Source organism: Anomaloglossus baeobatrachus, chromosome 12 (assembly GCF_048569485.1).
Source record: "Anomaloglossus baeobatrachus isolate aAnoBae1 chromosome 12, aAnoBae1.hap1, whole genome shotgun sequence".
NCBI classification, from domain to species: Eukaryota; Metazoa; Chordata; class Amphibia; order Anura; family Aromobatidae; genus Anomaloglossus; species Anomaloglossus baeobatrachus.
Window position 1 is genome coordinate 75,492,665 of NC_134364.1, and position 24,294 is coordinate 75,516,958.

Consider the following 24,294-nt stretch of genomic DNA (forward strand, 5'->3'; position numbering starts at 1 on the left):
CTGCGCACTCCCAAGCGGATGGAGCATGATGGAGGGTGCGCAGCATGGCGGATGGAGCACGTTTGGGAGTGCGCAGCATGGCGGATGGAGCACGTTTGGGAGTGCGCAGCATGACGGATGGAGCACGTTTGGGAGTGCGCACCATGACGGATAGAGCACGTTTGGGAGTGCGCAGCATGCCGGATGGTGCACGATGGGGAGTGCGCAGTATGGCGGATGGAGCACGTTTGGGAGTGCGCAGTATGGCGGATGGAGCACGTTTGGGAGTGCGCAGCATGGCGGATGGAGCACGTTTGGGAGTGCGCAGCATGGCGGATGGACCACGTTTCGGAGTGCGCAGCATGGCGGATGGAGCACGTTTGGGAGTGCGCAGCATGGCGGATGGAGCACGTTTGGGAGTGCGCAGCATGGCGGATGGAGCACGTTTGGGAGTGCGCAGCATGGCGGATGGAGCACGTTTGGGAGTGCGCAGCATGGCGGATGGAGCACGTTTGGGAGTGCGCAGCATTGCGGATGGAGCACGTTTGGGAGTGCGCAGCATGCCGGATGGTGCACGATGAGGAGTGCGCAGTATGGCGGATGGAGCACATTTGGGAGTGCGCAGCATGGCGGATGGAGCACGTTTGGGAGTGCGCAGCATGGCGGATGGACCACGTTTGGGAGTGCGCAGCATGGCGGATGGAGCACGTTTGGGAGTGCGCAGCATGGCGGATGGAGCACGTTTGGGAGTGCGCAGCATGGCGGGTGGAGCACGTTTAGGAGTGCGCAGCATGGCGGATGGAGCATGATAGGGGGTGCGCAGCATGGCGGATGGAGCACGTTTGGGAGTGTGCAGCATGGCGGATAGAGCACGATGGGGAGTGTGCAGCATGGCGGATGGAGCACGTTTGGGAGTGCGCAGCATGGGGGATGCAGCACGATGGGGAGTGCGCAGTATGGCGGATGGAGCACGTTTGGGAGTGCGCAGCATGGCGGATGGACCACGTTTGGGAGTGCGCAGCATGGCGGATGGAGCACGTTTGGGAGTGCGCAGCATGGCGGATGCAGCACGATGGGGGGTGCGCAGCATGGACGATGGAGCACGATGAGAGGTGCACACCTCCCCCCAACACACACACACACGCGCACTGCACAACACACACACACTAGGAATCACAAACAACGCCCTACACAGACACCCACACACACAGACAACGCTGCACACACAAATATATGCACATACTGCACAACACACACATTGCTCAAAGCATACCTCCCCCCAAAACACACCACACCCACACAAACCGCACAACACACACACACTAGGAATCACAAACAACGCCCTACACAGACACCCACACACACAGACAACGCTGCACACACAAATATATGCACATACTGCACAACACACACATTGCTCAAAACATACCTCCCCCCAAAACACACCACACCCACACAAACCGCACAACACACACACACTACGAATCACAAACAACGCCCTACACAGACACCCACACACACAGACAACGCTGCACACACAAATATATGCACATACTGCACAACACACACATTGCTCAAAACATACCTCCCCCCAAAACACACCACACCCACACAAACCGCACAACACACACACACACACAACGCTACAGACACACAGCGCTCCACAAACAACGCAACACACATACAACACCGCTCTCACCCCCCGCGACACTCAGAACATGTACAGCGCCCTACACAAACACTTGGTAACTACACACAACAACATCTATATATATATATATATATATATATATATATATATATATATATAACAAAAATCATACATGAACTACACAATACATAAATTCTAGAAACCCGATGCGTAGAATCGGGCCACCTTCTAGTATATATATATATATATATATATATATAATATATATATTATATATATAGCAGATACAGCAGTGGATTTAGGGATAGGGAAAATACCCAGGAAGAGCTGCAGAGAGTGCCTGCAGTGACAGCTGCATGCATGTCACAAGCTTTGTGCAAGCTTATACCCATAAATCAAGCATAATGAGAAATAGGGGTTTGAACCACAGATTTATAAGATGTCTATAAATACATAAGCTGGTGGAAAGATGGGCATGATTTTTTTTCTCTTATTTATTAATATTTATTATGCATTGCTTATATAGCGCCATCATATGCTGTATCGCTGTACAGACATCATCATTGTGGTCCCCATTGGGGATCACAATCTATATTCCCCATCATTATGTCTTTGGAGCGTGGGAGGAAACCAGAGGAAACCCAGGCAAACTTAGGGAGAACATACAAACTCCTTGCCTATGTTGTCCTTGGTGGGATTTCAACCTGGCCTTAGCTGCCCCCATGCTGTGTTTTCACAATGATCATAGATTGCAGCTACTGTGAGTATAGTGACTCTGCCGTAGCCCTGTGGTAACACCTTCTGCTTTCTCATGAAGAACTCTGGAGTGCTTGTCTGAACCTGTGTATGGGACAAATGGCTGATTTAGCTGCCAGCCGGACGGTCAGCCAAAGTATCGCTAGGCCAGAAGCCATCTAAGGTGTATGGAGACTAAAGGCCCCGTTACACTCAACGACGTATCTAACGATATATTGTCGGGGTCACGGATTCCGCGACGCATATCCGGCATCATTAGCGACGTCGTTGCGTGTGACACGCACGAACGACCGTTAACGATGGAAAATAATCACCAAATCGTCCATCATTGACACGTCGTTCCTTTGAAAAAAATCGTTGATTGTTGAGGACGCAGGTTGTTCGTCGTTCCCGAGGCAGCACACATCGCTACGTGTGACACCTCGGAAACGACTAACTGCAGCCCACCTGCGGCCGCCGGTAATGAGGAAGGAAAGAGGTGGGCGGGATCTTACAGCCGCTCATCTCCGCCCCTCCTCTTCTATTGGGCGGCTGCTTAGAGACGCCGCACGAACCGCCCCCTTAGAAAGGAGGCGGTTCGCCAGCCACAGCAACGTCGCTAGCCAGGTAAGTCCGTGTGACGGCTCCTAACGATATTGTGCACCACGGGCAGCGATTTGCCCGTGACGCACAAACGACGGGGGCGGGTGCGCTCGCTAGTGATATCGCTGCATGTGACGGGGCCTTTAGGTTTAGAATCAATGTAGGCCAGATTTAGACAGCCATGTGATGTCCTTGTGCATACAGACTTAACAAAAGGATGTACTGATAAAAAATCTCATCTTTTTTTCTGCATTAAAAAAGGGTCACTTTTTTCTTGCACTCCTTTGAACCCAGCTTTGTAAAGTCATGGCTGAAGGTGATGGCACCCTTAAAATTGTTCCATAAAATGAAATATTTCTCCCAGAAAATTATTGCAATTACTGTTTTGTTATGCACATGTATATTTCCTTTGTGAGTATTGGGGAAAGAAAGGCAAATTGAACATAATTTCACACAAAACCCCAAAATTGTTGACACCTTTCCAAAATTGTGGGCAAAATGAAAATCACACCTGAAACCAGATACAAAGGGGAGAAGTTGACTCAATCTTTGCATTGTGTGAACGTGTGTGCCACACTATCCATGGAAACCAGAAAGACAAGAAGAGAACTGTCTGAGGACTTGAGAACCAAAATTGTTAAAGGATATCAACAATCGCAAGGTTACAAGTCAATTTCCAGAGATTTTGATGTTCCTTTGTCCACGGTGCAAAACGTAATAAAGACGTTTACAACCCACGGCACTGTAGCGAATCTCCCTTAACATAGATGGCAGAGAGACATTGATGAAAGCTTGCAACGTGGATAGTCTAAGCCGTCCCAATCAAGTTCCAAAGAAATTCAGGCTGTCCTGGAGGTTCAAGGTGCATCAGTGTCAGAGCAAACTATCGATTGACGTTTGAGTGAAAGAAATGCTATGGAGGGGACCCAGGAGGACCCCACTGCTGACACAGAGATATAAAAAAAAGCTAGACTGCAGTTTACCAAAATGTATGTGAGTAACCAAAATCCTTCTAGGAACGCGGCTTGTTGGACACATGAATCCAAAATAGAGGTTTTTGGTAACACATTATTCTACTGTTTACCAAAAACGTAATGAGGCTTACAAAGAAAAGAACACAGCACCTACAGTCAAATATAGTGGAGACTTAAAGACGTTTTTGGGTTGTTTTGCTGCCTTTGGCACTGGGGGTCTTGACTGTGTGCAAGGTATCTGAAGATTACCAAAGCATTGTCCGTGTCAGAAAGCTGCATTTCATTTACGTGCTAGATCATGGGTCTTCCGGCAGAACAATGACCCCAAACATACTTGAAGAAACCCCCAGAAATGGGTAGAAAGAAAGTGCTAGAGAGTTCTGAAGCGGCAGCAATGAGTCCGGATCTGAGAAGTCTCTGACGGACTCTGCTGTTGTTAGAAGACGCCTTCACATATGAGAGACCGGGAGCAGATTGCAAAAGAAGAGTCCAAAATTCCAGCTGAGAGGTGTAAGACGTTTGTTGATGGTTATAGGAGGTGATTGATTGCAGTTATTTATTCCATAGGGTGGCAACCAGATAATAAGTTGAGGGTGCAAACAATTTTGTCCAGACCATTTTTGGAGTTTTGTGTGAAGTTTTGTCCAATTTGCCGTTTTTTTGTGGTGTTCCAATAAACAAAAAAGAATATGTGTAATTGCAATAATTTTCTGGGAGAAATACTTCACTTTCTGGAACAATTTTAAGGGTGCCATCAGCCTTTTTGACTTGGTGCTTGTGAGACTTTTCGCAGGCGAGCGCAATGTGCCAGTCTTGTGCCCGGGTCTGGCAGCCTTTCGGCTTTCCTTCTCTCAGCTGCCCACCCCACTAGGTGTTTGAACACTGTGATTTGCCTTGCTCCTGCCATAATGGCACAGCAGCGATCACAATCGGCTTCCTTCGGGTGACAGGTGCTCACACTGAGCAGAAATCACCCAGAGCGACAATTTTTTATTTTTTATTTTTTTTTTTTAAAAAAAACCTAGCGACTCCGGCACTTAGAGGCTGCAAGTCTTTGCTTTTCATTCCGAGCTTTCACTTTTTAACATTAAAATCCCAGTAATCATAGCTCCTAATTGTCTCCTGACAGCGTTTAGTCATGATACCTTCCCTCTCATGTGGGCTGCCTGTGCTGTCCTGAGAGTTAGGACGTGTTCTTGACATTGGGAACATTTTGCTATTTTCAACTGATGTAAATGGATACAGGAATAACTATGTACGATGCATTCGGGCAGCTAAGAGGGCAGAACGTGTACCCAGGATGCGTCAATGGAAGTGACCGGCCACTGTAAAGAGGACCTGTCACCAGGTCAGAAGTCTCCAGTTTTTCCTCCTGTTTTATACTTACTGTTCCCCTGACTATTCTGATCTTTTTTTATTTTGCAAATTCAGCCATACGGGCTTTTTTTATTTGGTGCTAATTTTTATGTTGTTTGTCAAGTAGTAATAGTGCAGAGCAGCCTGAAGACACGCCCCAGAGGGTCCTATATTAGTAGCTCTTTCAAAGACCAGTCCATTGATACCTTTACATGGTCAGTCTGTCCCCCCATTACTGAGAAATCAGCGTTTGCATTGATATGTAAATGAGGCTGAAGAGCTATGGTAGATCTGAAGCCTTTGTCGCTCCAGCTCTATTCCCCGCCCAGCGCCGCTGCCTCCTTCTTGATGTAAATGTGGCTGAAGAGCTATGGTAGATCTGAAGCCTACATCACTCCAGCTCTATTCCCATGTAAATGAAGCTGAAGAGCTATGGTAGGTCTGAAGCCTCCATCACTCCAGCTCTATTCCCCATGTAAATGAGGCTGAAGAGCTATAGTAGATCTGAAGCCTCCGTCACTCCAGCTCTATTGCCCGTTCAGCACCGCCGCCTCCTTCTTGATGTAAATGAGGATGAAGAGCTATGGTAGATCTGAAGCCTCCGTCACTCCAGCTCTATTCCTCATGTAAATGAGGCTGAAGAGCTATGGTAGATCTGAAGCCGCCGTCACTCCAGCTCTATTCCCCATGTAAATGAGGCTGAAGAGCTATAGTAGATCTGAAGCCGCCGTCACTCCAGCTCTATTCCCCGTTCAGCACCGCCGCCTCCTTCTTGATGTAAATGAGGATGAAGACCTATGGTAGATCTGAAGCCTCCGTCACTCCAGCTCTATTCCCCATGTAAATGAGGCTGAAGAGCTATGGTAGATCTGAAGCCTCCGTCACTCCAGCTCTATTCCCCATGTAAATGAGGCTGAAGAGCTATGGTAGATCTGATGCCTCCGTTACTGCAGCTCTATTCCCCGCCCAGCGCCGCCACCTCCTTCTTGACTGACAGGTCATTGCTCTGAAGTCGCACAGCATAGAGGTTGTCAGTCAGGCAGGAGATGACTTTGGGCAGGGAAATAGAGCTGGAGTGACCAATGCTTCAGATCTAACACACAGCTCTTCAATCAAACACTGATTTTTGGTAACAGCAGAACAAACCTTTTGAAAATACTGACGGATAATTATTTGGGATGACCATTTTTTGTCATTATTAATCCCGTGTTGTAACTGATGCAGCAGTAATGCCCCAGGTATTGAGGGTACAGCAGTACCCATAGGTTCTTCTAATAGAAGGAGAATGAGCGAATTTGTCTCCTCTTTTTAGGAGAAATGGGTGACACTTAAGAGCTTGGTCCCTAATAATTTGCTGAGCTCTTCACACGGGTCTTTAGCTAATTATAGAGTGTTATTAGTGAATTGTGCCTCCTGCTCCTGCCGGTAATTGTAGCTGCACTATTAACATGCTCTCATCATAGCTGCAGGCGACAGCCCAGAAAGGCCGTCTTCTGCTCGCAGTCCTATGTTGGTTGCCCAGCCATTGCTCACATTGATATTTGCATTACCCAGATATTTCTGGCTTGAGCACGATTCATACAAGAGGTTTTGTACGATTGTTATAATAGTAATATATGGATTTAGAAATGTGTAAATGAATGTGATATTGTGGGCAGCCTGTGCTTGTGATGGCTGCCTTCTCTGCTGCGTGTGCCGCCGCCGTCCACTCGTAGATGTGACCCCGGTGTCTCTTCTTCTGCAGCGATTCCTCGGAGGTGGTGATGCACTCCAATGATGCCTTTGCTCCTGTGGCGTATCTCCGAGTGTCCAAGCTTCATCTGGAGGATAAAGTGAGTAACGCGGCAGCAGCCTCCTGGAATTCTCCTATTACATCTCTGTCCTCTTATTCCACTATTGTAATTCAGAATACATTCCCGTCACATTTCATCTATAATGTTTTCAAAAAGACACACTCTGAAGACCTCATTCAGACCTGCAGTTATTGATCTATTGTACACACAAGAGAACATGCAAAGATTCATCACTGTGCTGGATCTGATTGTCCTTCATCTTTGGTCTGTGTCCACTTTACCATCATTGTTCCCTCCATATTTTCAAAAGCAAAAAAAAACAAACAATTTCTAAGCTTCTTTCAGCAATTAAAATGGGATGCTAGTCATTACTTACTGGTAGTATAGACAGAAGAGTAGGTCAGACAAGCAGGGGTCAGGAAACAGGAGGGCACGACAGGACACAAGGAGTAAACAGAAGTTCAGTCAAGTCACAAGGCGAGAGTCAGAATTCCAGAAGCGTACGTATAGATTCACGGAGTAGACAGAGATGTGGTCAGGGAGCAGTCCAAGGTCCAAAGCCAGGAGGTAATGACAAGAACAGGGAGCGGGCAGAAAGGAGACAAATAACGGTCTGTGGTCAAGAAACTTAGATCAGAAAACAAGCCAAGAACACAACTGCAGAACCAGAGAGTACGACTGGCAAAGTTCTGGGAGAGCATGCTCAGTAATGAAACAGAACAATTACCAGGAAGGTGGAACACCTGAGTAATCAACACCTCCCAGAACCTGCATGGATCCTGTGTTGTCAAATAACCTGTCAGCAAGTGCTCAAAGACACACAGCAGAGCATCTCCAAATGCAAGATGCTCTGCACAAAAGAAACATGTCACTACCGGCTCTGAAGGTCAGGAAGGTGTGGCAGAGCATCACCTGTGTGCAAGATGCTCTACACAGAGGAATAATGTCCATGCCGGCTCTGTAGCGCAGCAGAGCATCACCTGTGTGCAAGATGCTCCTCACAGAGAAATAATGTCCCTGCCGGCTCTGTAGCGCAGCAGAGCATCACCTGTGTGCAAGATGCTCCTCACAGAGGAATAATGTCCCTGCCGGCTCTGTAGTGCAGCAGAGCATCACCTGTGTGCAACATGCTCCTCACAGAGGAATAATGTCCCTGCCGGCTCTGTAGTGCAGCAGAGCATCACCTGTGTGCAAGATGCTCCTCACAGAGGAATAATGTCCCTGCCGGCTCTGTAGTGCAGCAGAGCATCACCTGTGTGCAAGATGCTCCTCACAGAGGAATAATGTCCCTGCCGGCTCTGTAGTGCAGCAGAGCATCACCTGTGTGCAAGATGCTCCTCACAGAGGAATAATGTCCCTGCCGGCTCTGTAGTGCAGCAGAGCATCACCTGTGTGCAAGATGCTCCTCACAGAGGAATAATGTCCCTGCCGGCTCTGTAGTGCAGCAGAGCATCACCTGTGTGCAACATGCTCCTCACAGAGAAATAATGTCCCTGCCGGCTCTGTAGTGCAGCAGAGCATCACCTGTGTGCAACATGCTCCTCACAGAGGAATAATGTCCCTGCCGGCTCTGTAGTGCAGCAGAGCATCACCTGTGTGCAAGATGCTCCTCACAGAGGAATAATGTCCCTGCCGGCTCTGTAGTGCAGCAGAGCATCACCTATGTGCAAGATGCTCCTCACAGAGGAATAATATCCCTGCCGGCTCTGTAGTGCAGCAGAGCATCACCTGTGTGCAAGATGCTCCTCACAGAGGAATAATGTCCCTGCCGGCTCTGTAGTGCAGCAGAGCATCACCTGTGTGCAAGATGCTCCTCACAGAGGAATAATGTCCCTGCCGGATCTGTAGTGCAGCAGAGCATCACCTGTGTGCAACATGCTCCTCACAGAGGAATAATGTCCCTGCCGGCTCTGTAGTGCAGCAGAGCATCACCTGTGTGCAAGATGCTCCTCACAGAGGAATAATGTCCCTGCCGGCTCTGTAGTGCAGCAGAGCATCACCTGTGTGCAAGATGCTCCTCACAGAGGAATAATGTCCCTGCCGGCTCTGTAGTGCAGCAGAGCATCACCTGTGTGCAAGATGCTCCTCACAGAGGAATAATGTCCCTGCCGGCTCTGTAGTGCAGCAGAGCATCACCTGTGTGCAATATGCTCCTCACAGAGGAATAATGTCCCTGCCGGCTCTGTAGTACAGCAGAGCATCACCTGTGTGCAACATGCTCCTCACAGAAGAATAATGTCGCTGCCGGCTCTGTAGTGCAGCAGAGCATCACCTGTGTGCAAGATGCTCCTCACAGAGGAATAATGTCCCTGCCGGCTCTGTAGTGCAGCAGAGCATCACCTGTGTGCAAGATGCTCCTCACAGAGGAATAATGTCCCTGCCGGCTCTGTAGTGCAGCAGAGCATCACCTGTGTGCAACATGCTCCTCACAGAGGAATAATGTCCCTGCCGGCTCTGTAGTGCAGCAGAGCATCACCTGTGTGCAAGATGCTCCTCACAGAGGAATAATGTCCCTGCCGGCTCTGTAGTGCAGCAGAGCATCACCTGTGTGCAAGATGCTCCTCACAGAGGAATAATGTCCCTGCCGGCTCTGTAGCGCAGCAGAGCATCACCTGTGTGCAAGATGCTCTGCACAGAGAAATAATGTCCCTGACGGCTCTGCAGTGCAGCAGAGTATCACCTGTGTGCAAGATGCTCCTCACAGAGGAATAATGTCCCTGCCGGCTCTGTAGTGCAGCAGAGCATCATCTGTGTGCAAGATGCTCCTCACAGAGGAATAATATCCCTGCCGGCTCTGTAGTGCAGCAGAGCATCATCTGTGTGCAAGATGCTCCTCACAGAGGAATAATGTCCCTGCCGGCTCTGTAGTGCAGCAGAGCATCACCTGTGTGCAAGATGCTCCTCACAGAGGAATAATGTCCCTGCCGGCTCTGTAGTGCATCATCTGTGTGCAAGATGCTCCTCACAGAGGAATAATGTCCCTGCCGGCTCTGTAGTGCAGCAGAGCATCACCTGTGTGCAAGATGCTCCTCACAGAGGAATAATGTCCCTGCCGGCTCTGTAGTGCAGCAGAGCATCATCTGTGTGCAAGATGCTCCTCACAGAGGAATAATATCCCTGCCGGCTCTGTAGTGCAGCAGAGCATCATCTGTGTGCAAGATGCTCCTCACAGAGGAATAATGTCCCTGCCGGCTCTGTAGTGCAGCAGAGCATCACCTGTGTGCAAGATGCTCCTCACAGAGGAATAATGTCCCTGCCGGCTCTGTAGTGCAGCAGAGCATCATCTGTGTGCAAGATGCTCCTCACAGAGGAATAATATCCCTGCCGGCTCTGTAGTGCAGCAGAGCATCATCTGTGTGCAAGATGCTCCTCACAGAGGAATAATGTCCCTGCCGGCTCTGTAGTGCAGCAGAGCATCACCTGTGTGCAAGATGCTCCTCACAGAGGAATAATGTCCCTGCCGGCTCTGTAGTGCAGCAGAGCATCACCTGTGTGCAAGATGCTCCTCACAGAGGAATAATGTCCCTGCCGGCTCTGTAGTGCAGCAGAGCGTCACCTGTGTGCAAGATGCTCCTCACAGAGGAATAATGTCCCTGCCGGCTCTGTAGTGCAGCAGAGCATCACCTGTGTGCAACATGCTCCTCACAGAGGAATAATGTCCCTGCCGGCTCTGTAGTGCAGCAGAGCATCACCTGTGTGCAAGATGCTCCTCACAGAGGAATAATGTCCCTGCCGGCTCTGTAGTGCAGCAGAGCATCACCTGTGTGCAAGATGCTCCTCACAGAGGAATAATATCCCTGCCGGCTCTGTAGTGCAGCAGAGCATCACCTGTGTGCAACATGCTCCTCACAGAGGAATAATGTCCCTGCCGGCTCTGTAGTGCAGCAGAGCATCACCTGTGTGCAAGATGCTCCTCACAGAGGAATAATATCCCTGCCGGCTCTGTAGTGCAGCAGAGCATCACCTGTGTGCAAGATGCTCCTCACAGAGGAATAATGTCCCTGCCGGCTCTGTAGTGCAGCAGAGCATCACCTGTGTGCAAGATGCTCCTCACAGAGGAATAATGTCCCTGCCGGCTCTGTAGTGCAGCAGAGCATCACCTGTGTGCAAGATGCTCCTCACAGAGGAATAATGTCCCTGCCGGCTCTGTAGTGCAGCAGAGCATCACCTATGTGCAAGATGCTCCTCACAGAGGAATAATATCCCTGCCGGCTCTGTAGTGCAGCAGAGCATCACCTGTGTGCAAGATGCTCCTCACAGAGGAATAATGTCCCTGCCGGCTCTGTAGTGCAGCAGAGCATCACCTGTGTGCAAGATGCTCCTCACAGAGGAATAATGTCCCTGCCGGATCTGTAGTGCAGCAGAGCATCACCTGTGTGCAACATGCTCCTCACAGAGGAATAATGTCCCTGCCGGCTCTGTAGTGCAGCAGAGCATCACCTGTGTGCAAGATGCTCCTCACAGAGGAATAATGTCCCTGCCGGCTCTGTAGTGCAGCAGAGCATCACCTGTGTGCAATATGCTCCTCACAGAGGAATAATGTCCCTGCCGGCTCTGTAGTACAGCAGAGCATCACCTGTGTGCAACATGCTCCTCACAGAGGAATAATGTCGCTGCCGGCTCTGTAGTGCAGCAGAGCATCACCTGTGTGCAAGATGCTCCTCACAGAGGAATAATGTCCCTGCCGGCTCTGTAGTGCAGCAGAGCATCACCTGTGTGCAAGATGCTCCTCACAGAGGAATAATGTCCCTGCCGGCTCTGTAGTGCAGCAGAGCATCACCTGTGTGCAACATGCTCCTCACAGAGGAATAATGTCCCTGCCGGCTCTGTAGTGCAGCAGAGCATCATCTGTGTGCAAGATGCTCCTCACAGAGGAATAATATCCCTGCCGGCTCTGTAGTGCAGCAGAGCATCATCTGTGTGCAAGATGCTCCTCACAGAGGAATAATGTCCCTGCCGACTCTGTAGTGCAGCAGAGCATCACCTGTGTGCAAGATGCTCCTCACAGAGGAATAATGTCCCTGCCGGCTCTGTAGTGCATCATCTGTGTGCAAGATGCTCCTCACAGAGGAATAATGTCCCTGCCGGCTCTGTAGTGCAGCAGAGCATCACCTGTGTGCAAGATGCTCCTCACAGAGGAATAATGTCCCTGCCGGCTCTGTAGTGCAGCAGAGCATCATCTGTGTACAGGATGCTCCTCACAGAGGAATAATATCCCTGCCGGCTCTGTAGTGCAGCAGAGCATCATCTGTGTGCAAGATGCTCCTCACAGAGGAATAATGTCCCTGCCGGCTCTGTAGTGCAGCAGAGCATCACCTGTGTGCAAGATGCTCCTCACAGAGGAATAATGTCCCTGCCGGCTCTGTAGTGCAGCAGAGCATCATCTGTGTGCAAGATGCTCCTCACAGAGGAATAATGTCCCTGCCGGCTCTGTAGTGCAGCAGAGCATCACCTGTGTGCAAGATGCTCCTCACAGAGGAATAATGTCCCTGCCGGCTCTGTAGTGCAGCAGAGCATCACCTGTGTGCAACATGCTCCTCACAGAGGAATAATGTCCCTGCCGGCTCTGTAGTGCAGCAGAGCGTCACCTATGTGCAAGATGCTCCTCACAGAGGAATAATGTCCCTGCCGGCTCTGTAGTGCAGCAGAGCATCACCTGTGTGCAACATGCTCCTCACAGAGGAATAATGTCCCTGCCGGCTCTGTAGTGCAGCAGAGCATCACCTGTGTGCAAGATGCTCCTCACAGAGGAATAATGTCCCTGCCGGCTCTGTAGTGCAGCAGAGCATCACCTGTGTGCAACATGCTCCTCACAGAGAAATAATGTCCCTGCCGGCTCTGTAGTGCAGCAGAGCATCACCTGTGTGCAAGATGCTCCTCACAGAGGAATAATGTCCCTGCCGGCTCTGTAGTGCAGCAGAGCATCACCTGTGTGCAAGATGCTCCTCACAGAGGAATAATATCCCTGCCGGCTCTGTAGTGCAGCAGAGCATCACCTGTGTGCAACATGCTCCTCACAGAGGAATAATGTCCCTGCCGGCTCTGTAGTGCAGCAGAGCATCACCTGTGTGCAAGATGCTCCTCACAGAGGAATAATATCCCTGCCGGCTCTGTAGTGCAGCAGAGCATCACCTGTGTGCAAGATGCTCCTCACAGAGGAATAATGTCCCTGCCGGCTCTGTAGTGCAGCAGAGCATCACCTGTGTGCAAGATGCTCCTCACAGAGGAATAATGTCCCTGCCGGCTCTGTAGTGCAGCAGAGCATCACCTGTGTGCAAGATGCTCCTCACAGAGGAATAATGTCCCTGCCGGCTCTGTAGTGCAGCAGAGCATCACCTGTGTGCAAGATGCTCCTCACAGAGGAATAATATCCCTGCCGGCTCTGTAGTGCAGCAGAGCATCACCTGTGTGCAATATGCTCCTCACAGAGGAATAATGTCCCTGCCGGCTCTGTAGTGCAGCAGAGCATCATCTGTGTGCAAGATGCTCCTCACAGAGGAATAATGTCCCTGCCGGCTCTGTAGTGCAGCAGAGCATCACCTGTGTGCAAGATGCTCCTCACAGAGGAATAATATCCCTGCCGGCTCTGTAGTGCAGCAGAGCATCACCTGTGTGCAAGATGCTCCTCACAGAGGAATAATGTCCCTGCCGGCTCTGTAGTGCAGCAGAGCATCATCTGTGTGTAAGATGCTCCTCACAGAGGAATCGTGACTGTAAAAAAACAGGCATACACACATGGCATTTTTGTGCGATGAGTTTTTTTTCACAAATCCATTGATTTTGTAATGGTGAATTTGATCTGTGAATTGAATAAAAAATGGAAATGTCTGCTTTTTGTTTTTGTTTTTATTGTCATAGCAGACACTTGTTCTGCAAAAAGCAAAGACATATGAGCAGCCACACAAACTATAAGGGTATGTGCACTCCCCTTTTAGACATCCACATATCTGAAAAGCTGTGCATGAAGAAGACCATTCAGGACACGCTGGTGTCTTTAGTCTTGGAGCATATTTTCTAGGATTCTTTTCCAAAACGTTTTTTATTGATTTTTCAAATTTGTAAAAACATGACAAGTATCATTGCAAAAGAAGAACATTCGTCTGACAAAATGTGACATAGAGGTGGGTGATACCCCAATTTGGAGTTCCATGTTGCTGTTCGATTTAAGATAGTATACAGTAACATTAAACCAAAACATAGGTAATGAAATATAATATAACATATGCAATACAATTCGTTAAATCTCTGTGTCGTCCCTGAATGATTTCAATTTTGCTAGCGTGTCTTGGTATTCCCAACCGTCTCGTCTCCCCCTCCCGCCAGAGCCCCCTCCTAGGTGATTCTCAGTTTACCCAGGCTGTCCTGGATATCGCTCAGGATATACCACTCTGAGTGAACAAAAGGTGCCATCAGGTTAATTATTTCTCCCTGTGTGAATTGGCTTTCAATAAAATGTCTCCATCTCACAAAAAACTTGGCTGTCAACCCATCTTTATCCCTCTCCGCTTCTAGTTTTTCCCACTTCAGAAGGTTGTGTAGTTCGCCCACAACCTCCTTTATGAATGGGCCCTCCCTTTGAATCCAGTGTTTTAAGATGCAACGCTTAGCTATCAAGGCTATGTCATGCATTATTGCGTATTTCCTCTTTTCCTGCGTGCTCGGTCCTCCTCCTACTCCTCCCTCAAAGGAGTGGAAAATCCACACCATTAAGTCTAGTTTGCTGAAAATTCCCCATGTTGACTGGGCAAATAGTCTGACTTGGTTCCAGAACCTAGCGATTGTCTCACATTCCCATAGCCCATGCAGCATATCCGTTTTTTCTTTTTGACACTTAGGACACCACCTATCCCTACCTGGTATGTTGAAACCTATAATGGCCCTATGTAGAATTCTGAATTGAGTGTCTCTCCATCTCTCATTGGTAATGTGTTTCCGCACTTGTACCCATCCTCTCAGTATATCATCCACCACTTCTTCCCTTCCCAATTGTTTCCCCCACGCTTTTAAAGTCCGACTATCCTCCCGAGAGATAAGCACCCCCCTTAGCGATCGATAAATTTTAGAGACATTTATACTTGTTACATCACATTCCAGTAACTCATCAATCGAACTTCTGTTCAGCTCTCTTCCAACCACACCCAGGTCTCCTATTATTCCATGTTTCAATTGTTCATACTGGATGACATGTGAGCTATTAAGGTTGTACTTATCCAGCACTTCCCGACCTGTCATCCACCTCCTGTCCTCCACATTCATAACATCTATCATTCTCCTGACTCCCCTCTCTTTCCATCTAGTAAATAGCTTGTTTTCTCGTCCCAGGGGAAAATTTGGGAATGCCCAGGGGTTCAAGTACTTGGACACTTTCCATGAGAGCCCCAGTTTTTTCCTTACCGACTTCCATGTTAGCATGGTGTCTCGGAATATAATTGAGTTCCTTATGTGCCCTTCAACCCTGGATAGTGGGGAGTGCAGAATGGACGTCAGATCCCACGGTGACGCATATTTAGTTTCCATCGCATGATCTGAGTGCCTACTCGTTCCTCTCACCCAATCAATTACATGCCTCATGATACATACAAGATTATACCCTTGGACATCTGGAAAGTTTAGACCTCCCTCCTCTGCTGACTTCATCAGCGTACGCAGCTTTATTCTGGGTTTCCTTCCCCTCCACAGAAATTCTGTATACGCGGAGTTGAGCTTATTCACATCCTTTAGTTTTAGCAATAGCGGGATTGTCTGGAAGGGATACAGCAGCCTAGGAAAGCTCATCATTTTTATCAGGTGACATCTTGCCAGTAATGGAAGTGGCAGACCTTTCCATCCCTTTAATTGAACTATAATTTTCCTGATTAGCGGTCCATAATTCAAGTTATAGATTGTTTCCACCGATCTTCCTATATGCACTCCCAGGTATTTAATTGAAGATTGTGCTATAGGAATTCCACATAGACAGCCATCCCTTATTTGTCCCCCCATTGTCCCATGATGCCCCTTTAGGAACATGATCTCGCATTTTTTTTTGTTCAGTTTGAAACCGGAGAATGAGCCAAATTTTTCAATCAAGGCAAGAGTCTGTGGCAAATCCGCACCGGGGTCCCCCATATAAAGTATGATGTCATCAGCAAAAAGCGCTGTCTTTACTTCTGAACCCCTTATCTTGATTCCTTTAAAGCTATTTTGTCCCTGTAGTATTCTTGACAACGGCTCGATTGCCAGGTTGAATAAAAGAGGAGATAATGGGCAGCCCTGTCTTGTTCCCTTCATCAAAGGGAACACGTCTGATAGAAAGCCCGGAGTGTGAACCCTAGCTCCCGAGTTGGCATAAAGGTTTCTAATGTAAAGTCTCATCTTGCCTACAATCCCTATGGCCTCCATTACCCTGTCTAACCACCCCCAATTTACATTATCAAACGCTTTTTCTGCGTCAAGTGTAACTAGGGCAGGTCTAGCCCCTCCCTCAGTGAGACCCAGTCTAACCGCGTCTACCACTAGAATTGTCTTTCGGATATTGGTAACGGCATTTCTCCCCTTAATAAACCCCACCTGGTGATTCGTAATGATCCTAGGTAAGATCTCGGCCAGTCTATTAGCCATGATCTTGGACATAATTTTTAAATCCTGATTTATGAGCGATATAGGTCTATAACTAGAGGGATCATCCAGGTCCTTGGTTCCCTTGGGTAGTAATTTAATATATGCTATGTTGGAATTTTTGGGTATTTCCGCCCCTCCCAGGAAAGCATTAAAGACTGAGGTTAGATCCGGCGAGATCAGATCCTTCAGAGCCTTATAGAATTCACTATTGAAACCGTCAGGTCCCGGTGCCTTGTTGGTGTTAAGCTCCCCAATTGTTCTCGTCACCTCCTCTACTGTGATATCTGCGTTTAAGGCACTCAAATCTTCCTCCGTCAAGCTAGGCATTTGGGCTTGTCTTAGCCACTCTGCCTCATCAGTCATGTCGTTATTCCCTGACCCATATAGTTTTCTATAGTAATCTCCCAACAGTTTATTAATGTCCTTAGGATCCGTAGTCACCTCTCCCCCCTTTGTTTTCAGTTTAGAGATCACTGTCATCTTTCTGCTGCCCCTTGCCAGATTGGCCAACATCCTTCCCGCCTTGTTGCCAAACCTATGTAAGTCAACCTCCTTGTGCGACCAGAATAGTTGTTCCTTTTTTTTGGCCCATTCGTCAAATCCCTCTTTTGCCTCCAGCCATCTGCCTTTTGTCATGGGAGATCTATTTGTCACATAATTTGTATATGCTACCCGTACTGCTTCACTATGGAAATTATAATTCTCATTGGTTTTCCGTTTGATCATGGCTGCGTACCCCACCAGACGGCCCCTTAGGACCGCTTTTGCCGTTTCCCAAAATATCACTGGGGACTCTCTATGTTCCTTATTGTCCTCTGCGAATTCTCCCCACCACTCCTGTAGCACCTTGTGGAAATTATCTTGCCTGAGAAGGAACGATGGGAATCTCCATATGATATCTGTACCTCTCCTGAATTTCTCTCTAATGCCCAATCTCACCGGACTATGATCAGAGATCACCATATTCTCTATCACACAATCTTGCGTTCCACTCAGTAAGTCTTGCGAGATCCAGAACTGATCAATACGTGACCAGCTATCATGAGGGTGAGAGAAGTGTGTATACTCTCTGTCATGTGGGTGAGTTAGTCTCCAGATGTCTTTCAGTCCTACGTCTTCTAATGTTACATCCCTATTGTCTAAACTCCTGCCCACATTAGCTGTCCCCTCCTCGCCCCTCCTCCTATCTTCAGCTGAGTCTGGGACAGTGTTAAAATCGCCTCCCACTATAATGTTAGCCTCCCCATCTGCTAATATGGTGGCCTTTATGTCATCATGGAATGTGATTTGTTGTGAATTTGGGCCATAGACATTATAAATACTGAGTTTACCCGCTGGACTAACGATTGTTAAGTGCTGCCACCTTCCATGGTCGTCTGCCTCATGTGCCACTACCTCATGACTGAATTGTTTATTTATTAGAATCATAGTGCCCGCTTTTCTACCTTGTGCCGCTGCCCCGTAAACGGTGCCCACCCAATGTTTCTTCATGCGGAAAAAGTCCTCCCCCCCCAAGTGGGTTTCCTGTAATAAGGCAATGTCTGTCTTTAGTCTTTTCAGATGTCTCAATATCATTGCTCGTTTGTTAGGTGATCTCAGCCCTTTAACATTCCACGTAGTTATCTGTATCATGTTAACCTGTGTATTCTGCTTTTACTACTCCCTCCCCTATGGGCCCCTGCATCAAGGAAGACGAGATGTTCGACACTAGAATCACAGTTGGTACCACAAAATCGACACTCCCTTTCCCCACCTTGCAAATATAACAAATACAACAAAAAGCATGTAACTGTAAAACATATTTTCCCTTCCGAGAAATCCACGGCGTTTCCCGCCACGTTGGTGAGCTCCCCTATTCCTAGCCAAAATATGTAGCTCCCTAATCACCCCCCAAAAAATATATGTTCTATCCCCGGACTAACTTGAATAAGCCTTTGAAAATTATGCAAAAATTAGCACAGTATGTCAAAACCTCAGCAAGATTCTCCAGTCCTACTTATCTCTGACTCCAGGTAGCCATCAGTCCGCCCAGAACAGGCCCACTTCATTTGAATTTGGATGATGTTCCTGGACAAAGGAGAAAAAGAAAAAAAGAAAAAAAAAAGACCAAGGGGAGAGAAGATGGAGAAAGAAAGGAGAAGAACAAAAAAAAAAAAAAAGAGGGGGGGAAGAGGACCCAGACTTTGGGATGTTTTCCTCTCTTTTCTCCCTTCCCCCTCCTCCTCTCACCTCCCCAACCCTCTCTCCGTAATGCATCCTCCTCAACGCCTCTCCCTGTTTGGGAAGAGAGAAAAAAAAAAAAAAAAAAAACAGGCAAAAAAAGGAAAAACAATGAGCGAGTTCCAGTTCAGGTATCATGGTTTCTCTCCAAGGGTTGGTTCCTGTGTTCCAGGCGAGAATTATGCTGTCGACCCGGGCTTGGCCTCCTTTCCTCCCTGGTCTCGACTTGCTTTTGTCCCCCAAGACGTCCCACATCTCTTCCTGAGCTTGTGGGGGATCCTCTTCTATTATTCCCTTCTCCACTAGCTCCTTTTTCTTGCCTTTCTGACCTAGTCTTGTTGAGCTCTGCCATGAGAATGTTTTCTGCTTCTTTGTAGTCCTTGTAGTATACAAACGAGCCATTGGGGTTTCTAACTTTCAGTGTAGCAGGGTATAATAGCTGGCACTTTACTTTTTTGTTGTACAGAAATGAGCAAATTTTGGTAAATTCTTTTCTCCTTCTGGATACTTCCGCTGAATAATCCCCAAAAATTAGCAGTCTGTTGCCTTGATATTGTAGTGGACGCTTTCGTTCTCTAAAGGCCCTCAATATTTCCTCCTTATGCTTATAATCAAGGTACTTGACAATCACCTGCCTGGCTCTTATCGGGGTATTCTTGTTTGAGTTTTGGCCCTCTCCCTTATTCGCCTCCTGGTGTCTCAGTGGACCCACTCTGTGGGCTCTTTCAACTCTGAATTTCGCCTTTATGCCCAGGGCCTGCGGTAGCTCCAACTCGCATATATTATCCAACCGTCCAATCGACACAGACTCTGGCAACCCGACTATACGTAAGTTGTTTCGTCTCGATCTGTTTTCCAAATCGTCCGCTTTATCCTTCAAGTATTCATTAGATTTTGCTAGAGCTGCTATTTGTGCTTGCATAGCCAGTATTGTCTCCTCGGAGTCAGATATTCTCTGCTCTGATTCTGCCAGTCTAGAGGCATGGGCATTTATCTGTTTTTGCATATTAGCTAATGATGTTTGTATGGCTGCCTCAATAGCCACTTTAACCTCTTTTGACAAGTGTGATGTCACTTCTTCAGCCAGTTTTTTATAGTCCACATTAAGCTTTTGTGTGTACTTGTCTTGGCCTGCAGGTGGTGCTGTTTTCTTAGTTCTCTTTGTCTGGACTGGGCCACCACCTCCATCCCCCAATAGCTTGCAGGCTTGTGATGTTGGTGTAGTAGGCTGCTTTTTGTTTCCTTTGGAAGGGGTACTATGAATTCTTGCATTTGACTTCCTGTGAGTCTGAGTGGGATTAATCTCCCTGTGCTGTTTGTCAGTTTCATCCTCCAACACTGCTGTGTCTCTGAGCTGCCCTGCTTTGTCTGCATCCTCTCTCCCCTCTGCCTCCATATCTCCTTCATCCTCCCATTGCGATCCACCATCATCAGTCCCCTGCATCCACCTCTCTCCTGCTGTGTCCTCCTGTGACTCCTCGCTCATATCTTCCTTATCTCCTGTCTCCTCGCTCATATCTCCCTTATCTCTCCCCTTCCAGCTCTGTGTTTGCTTTTCTGTGTCTCTCACCATGCGTTCAGGCTCCTCCCCCATCAGGCTCGGTGCCATTATCTTATCTTCTCCTCTGTCCATATCAAAGCTTCTCCAGGCTGATTCACCGCTCCCAGAGCTTCTCAGGAGGTACCGTTCCATAGCTGTCTGCTTTAGGTAACCTCCTGTGCTGCTCTCTGTTTGGTGGCTCGTCCGGGGGGTCTGTTTTTAGTCGGTTTCTGTGAGGGGTGGCAGGAGCTTCTCCCCTAAGCTGCCACCTCAGCCAGGACAGGAACAGGACTAGGATTCTTTTCAATCATTTCTCCAACATCTTTTGCATCATTTCCACCAGTGCGGTTTTTTTAAATAAAAACTTTAGTATGTAATGTGGTGAGCCAAATGGAAGCCACCTATAGAATGGTCAGGTCACTCTTTTTAGCTGCTGTGTGTTGTTTTTTAAAGCCTGACAATATGCACAGCAAGTGGTTGTTACCTTGTTATAAGTGGTTTGTTCTTGTAAGCTTTTATTTAGGGTTTTGTCAGGTGAAAAAGATAAAAAAAATTGTATTCCACTCGGACCCATGTTAATCTATGGGGTCATTCCCATCTGTGATTATTTTCTTAGCCCTAATTGGACTGAGAAAACAGTCTCTGCATGGGTGGAAACCAATCCGTAATCACTTGCACCCATGCAAGTCTATGGGTGCGAGAGAAACATTGCACTGCACTCTGGTGTCACCGGAGTGCAGTGTGATAATCACAGAAGCTGGCAATGGAGTAGATTATTCTCTCCCTCTCCTCCGCAGTGCCCACCCTCTCCTCCACAGCTGTGATTCGATCGCAGGATCAGATTGCAATGGCACGAGACTCGGCTTACACTCGCAGCACAACGGGAGCTAGCTATCGCATCTGATACACTCGCATTGTATGCCATACGCTCATTAAGCCTTAGCCTAAAGATCTCAGATTAGGCAGACGGTTGGCAGCATAAGGTATTGACAGTGTAAAGGAGACGATTGCTGTTACCTTGTTTCCTTCACTGATTTCACTTAAAGCTGTGTATATCAATAACATAACAAGAAATTAAGTCAAAGTAATCTTTTGTGACAAGACTTCCCATGATAATCTAACCTTGTATTACTTTTCACTTTGAGGTGTAGAAACCCCCTCCCAAAACATGCAGAAAACCTAAGTGGTCATTGCACTTTCAGACAACTTGATCTCTTTGATAATGTGAAAAATTTGCAATCTGCAAAATCACGTTATTGAGAAAATGTATACAAATCACTCGAAAGTATGGCCACTAGGGGTCAGACGGATTCCAGGAGTTCAGGGCTTTGTCTCTCTCTGCTCTTCTGTCTGGCAACAAGCATACAAGTACAACATAAAGGCAGATCTTCAGTATACAGCAGGCAAGCTGGGATATGAGAGAAAAGGAAGTTCCAGTACCTTTAGTCCTGGCAGAATGCTGATGTAGAACAACCATCTAAGTATAGAGTGTGTCCATCCATATCCTGTCCACCGCCATTAACTTGAGAACGGTGGCAGCTATAGGCATAGAAGTGGTGTCTAGGTATAGTAAAGTAGCCATGCGCTATGCAATGAAACCACCTATAGCGCCACCTGGTGGAAAACAACGGAGTTACCATTTTTATCTCGAAAACAGAACGAGATAGAGAAAAAAAGTGAATTACAAAATTGTAGGGCATCATCAATTCAATACGAATCAACACCTTGCATACAGAAATGCTATGATATGAAACCCATGACCCCCCAAAACATTGAATGCTGGTCACGCATATAGTGCTCATTTAACTTTGATGCGCAAAGTGGCCCCCGTCAGCTGCAATGCACATCAGGCCTCTGCACAGCATACTGTATCTTGCTGCACGTTGTGCAATATGGTAGGTGACACGTTTGCACAAGCATCTGTGATACGTCGTCGTAGGTCCTGCAATGTTGGTGGAGGGGTCGCATACACCTGCTGTTTGATGTGACCTCACAGAAAGAAGTCCAATGGGGTCAGGTCAGGTGATCGTGGAGGCCACTCCACACAGCCACCATACCCAATGACTTATAGGAAGGTCTCCATGAGGTATCGCTTCACGTCCGCAGCCTTGTGAGTTTTACACGTTCTAATCATAGCATTTCTGTGTGCAAGGTGTTGATTTGTATTGAATTGATGATGCCCTACAACTTTGTAATTTACTTTTTTTCTCTATCTCGTTCCGTTTTCGAGATAAAAATGCTAACTCCGTTGTTTTCCACCAGGTGGCGCTATAGGTGGTTTCATTGCGTAGCGCATGGCTATTTTACTATACCTAGACACCACTTCTATGCCTATAGCTGCCGCCATTATCAAGTTAATGGCGGTAGACAGGATATGGGTGGACACCCACATATAATGTTACAGTAAGTTACAGAGCATGTGGATCAGTTACTGGTTCGTGAACCAAACAGTTTTACCTTGTTTTTGGAGGACACCTCATCTTTTAGAGCAGTTCCTGCCAACACATATTGGCGTAAGGACACTTTATACACTGGATCTATAGAAGTGTATATATGATGAATGATTTTCTTTTTGCAGGTTGGACGCCTCGAACTTGTAGTACCTGCGTGTTCCTGTGATACCCAACATCTTGTGCCTGATGAGCCAGGAGTTCACGGAGAGTTGGAAACACAACCCCCGAGTTTCTGTCCCCAGACATGGCCTTCAGGTAGATACACAATTCCCTCTGACAAGTCTTACATGGTGCAAAGGGTCTGGCCACATGTAAAGAATGAGTTAGTGGCGCTAATAAATAAAGGCCACATTCATTGAAATGATTTTCCTTCTTTCGCCCTCCCGGTCCTGCAGATGGCCTACTAATACGAAAACATCATGTTGTATGACATACCGTCACACCACAAGTACAAGGATAGCCTGTTTCCGGGGGTGATAATAATATTGATTTGCTTGGATTGTGGACCCAATGTAATAATAAACAATGGTTGGTTGGTGTGATGTGTGCAGGCCGCCCGTTCGTAGGATGATTCCGGAGTGTTGGAGGCAGTGTTGGTGGCGGGCCTCCATGCTCCCGGCACTGCTGACTGCTCACACTCGGCACCGTCTTGTCTGCTTCTTTGTAGATGCTGTAGTCCGGCAGTCGTCCCAGTTCCTGGGGGGATTCCGGTGGATAAGTGAGATAACCGGCGGGGGGAGCACCGCCCATGAGGCCGCCCTCACTGCGCTCTCCTCTTTACTAGGTAAGTGTGTAGAGGTGTAAAGATGGCGAGCGGCTATTCACTTACAGCAATTCTTCTTGGCTACTTTCCCATGATGAGTATTTGTTTCAGACTTTCTGGAGTTTGTCTCGACCTTTCTAGCTAGAACGGCTTCCGCTCTTCTGTGAGGTTTTCTGTGGGAATTGTGTCCGTTCATCCAGACGAGCATTTGTGACTTCATACGTCGGTGTTTGATGGGTTTGAGGTTCGGGCTCTGTGCAGCCAGTTATGTTCTACCACACCATACTCTCCCAACCATACCTTTATGGACCTTGTGCATTGGGAACGAAGAAGAGCCTTCTCCAAACTGTTCCCACAATGTTGGAAGCTACAATTGCCCAAAAAGTCATGGTATGCTGAAGAAGTAAGATTTCCCTTTACTGGAATTAAGAGGCCGAGGCTGACCCCCGAGGCACAAACCGATAGCATTATCCCGCCTCCACCAAGCCTTACAGCGGGCACAATGTAGTCAGGGGGTAACGTTCTCCTGGAATCGCCAAAACCAGACTCCTCCATCAGGCACCAGATAGAGTAGTGTGATCCGTCACTGCATAGGACGTCTCCTCCAGAGTCCAGTGGTGGCAGCTT

At 47.8% G+C, this 24,294-nt stretch overlaps 1 protein-coding gene across 1 annotated transcript in view; it reads left to right on the plus strand.

Annotated features, from left to right (window-relative positions):
- DPH6 (diphthamine biosynthesis 6) overlaps positions 1 to 24,294 on the plus strand; it is a 140,291-nt gene that overhangs the window by 63,727 nt on the left and 52,270 nt on the right. Inside the window, exons 8-10 of the mRNA XM_075329966.1 lie at positions 7,043 to 7,130; positions 23,030 to 23,159; positions 23,572 to 23,688. Coding sequence (XP_075186081.1) covers positions 7,043 to 7,130; positions 23,030 to 23,159; positions 23,572 to 23,688 — 335 coding nt within the window. The remainder of the gene's footprint in view (positions 1 to 7,042; positions 7,131 to 23,029; positions 23,160 to 23,571; positions 23,689 to 24,294) is intronic.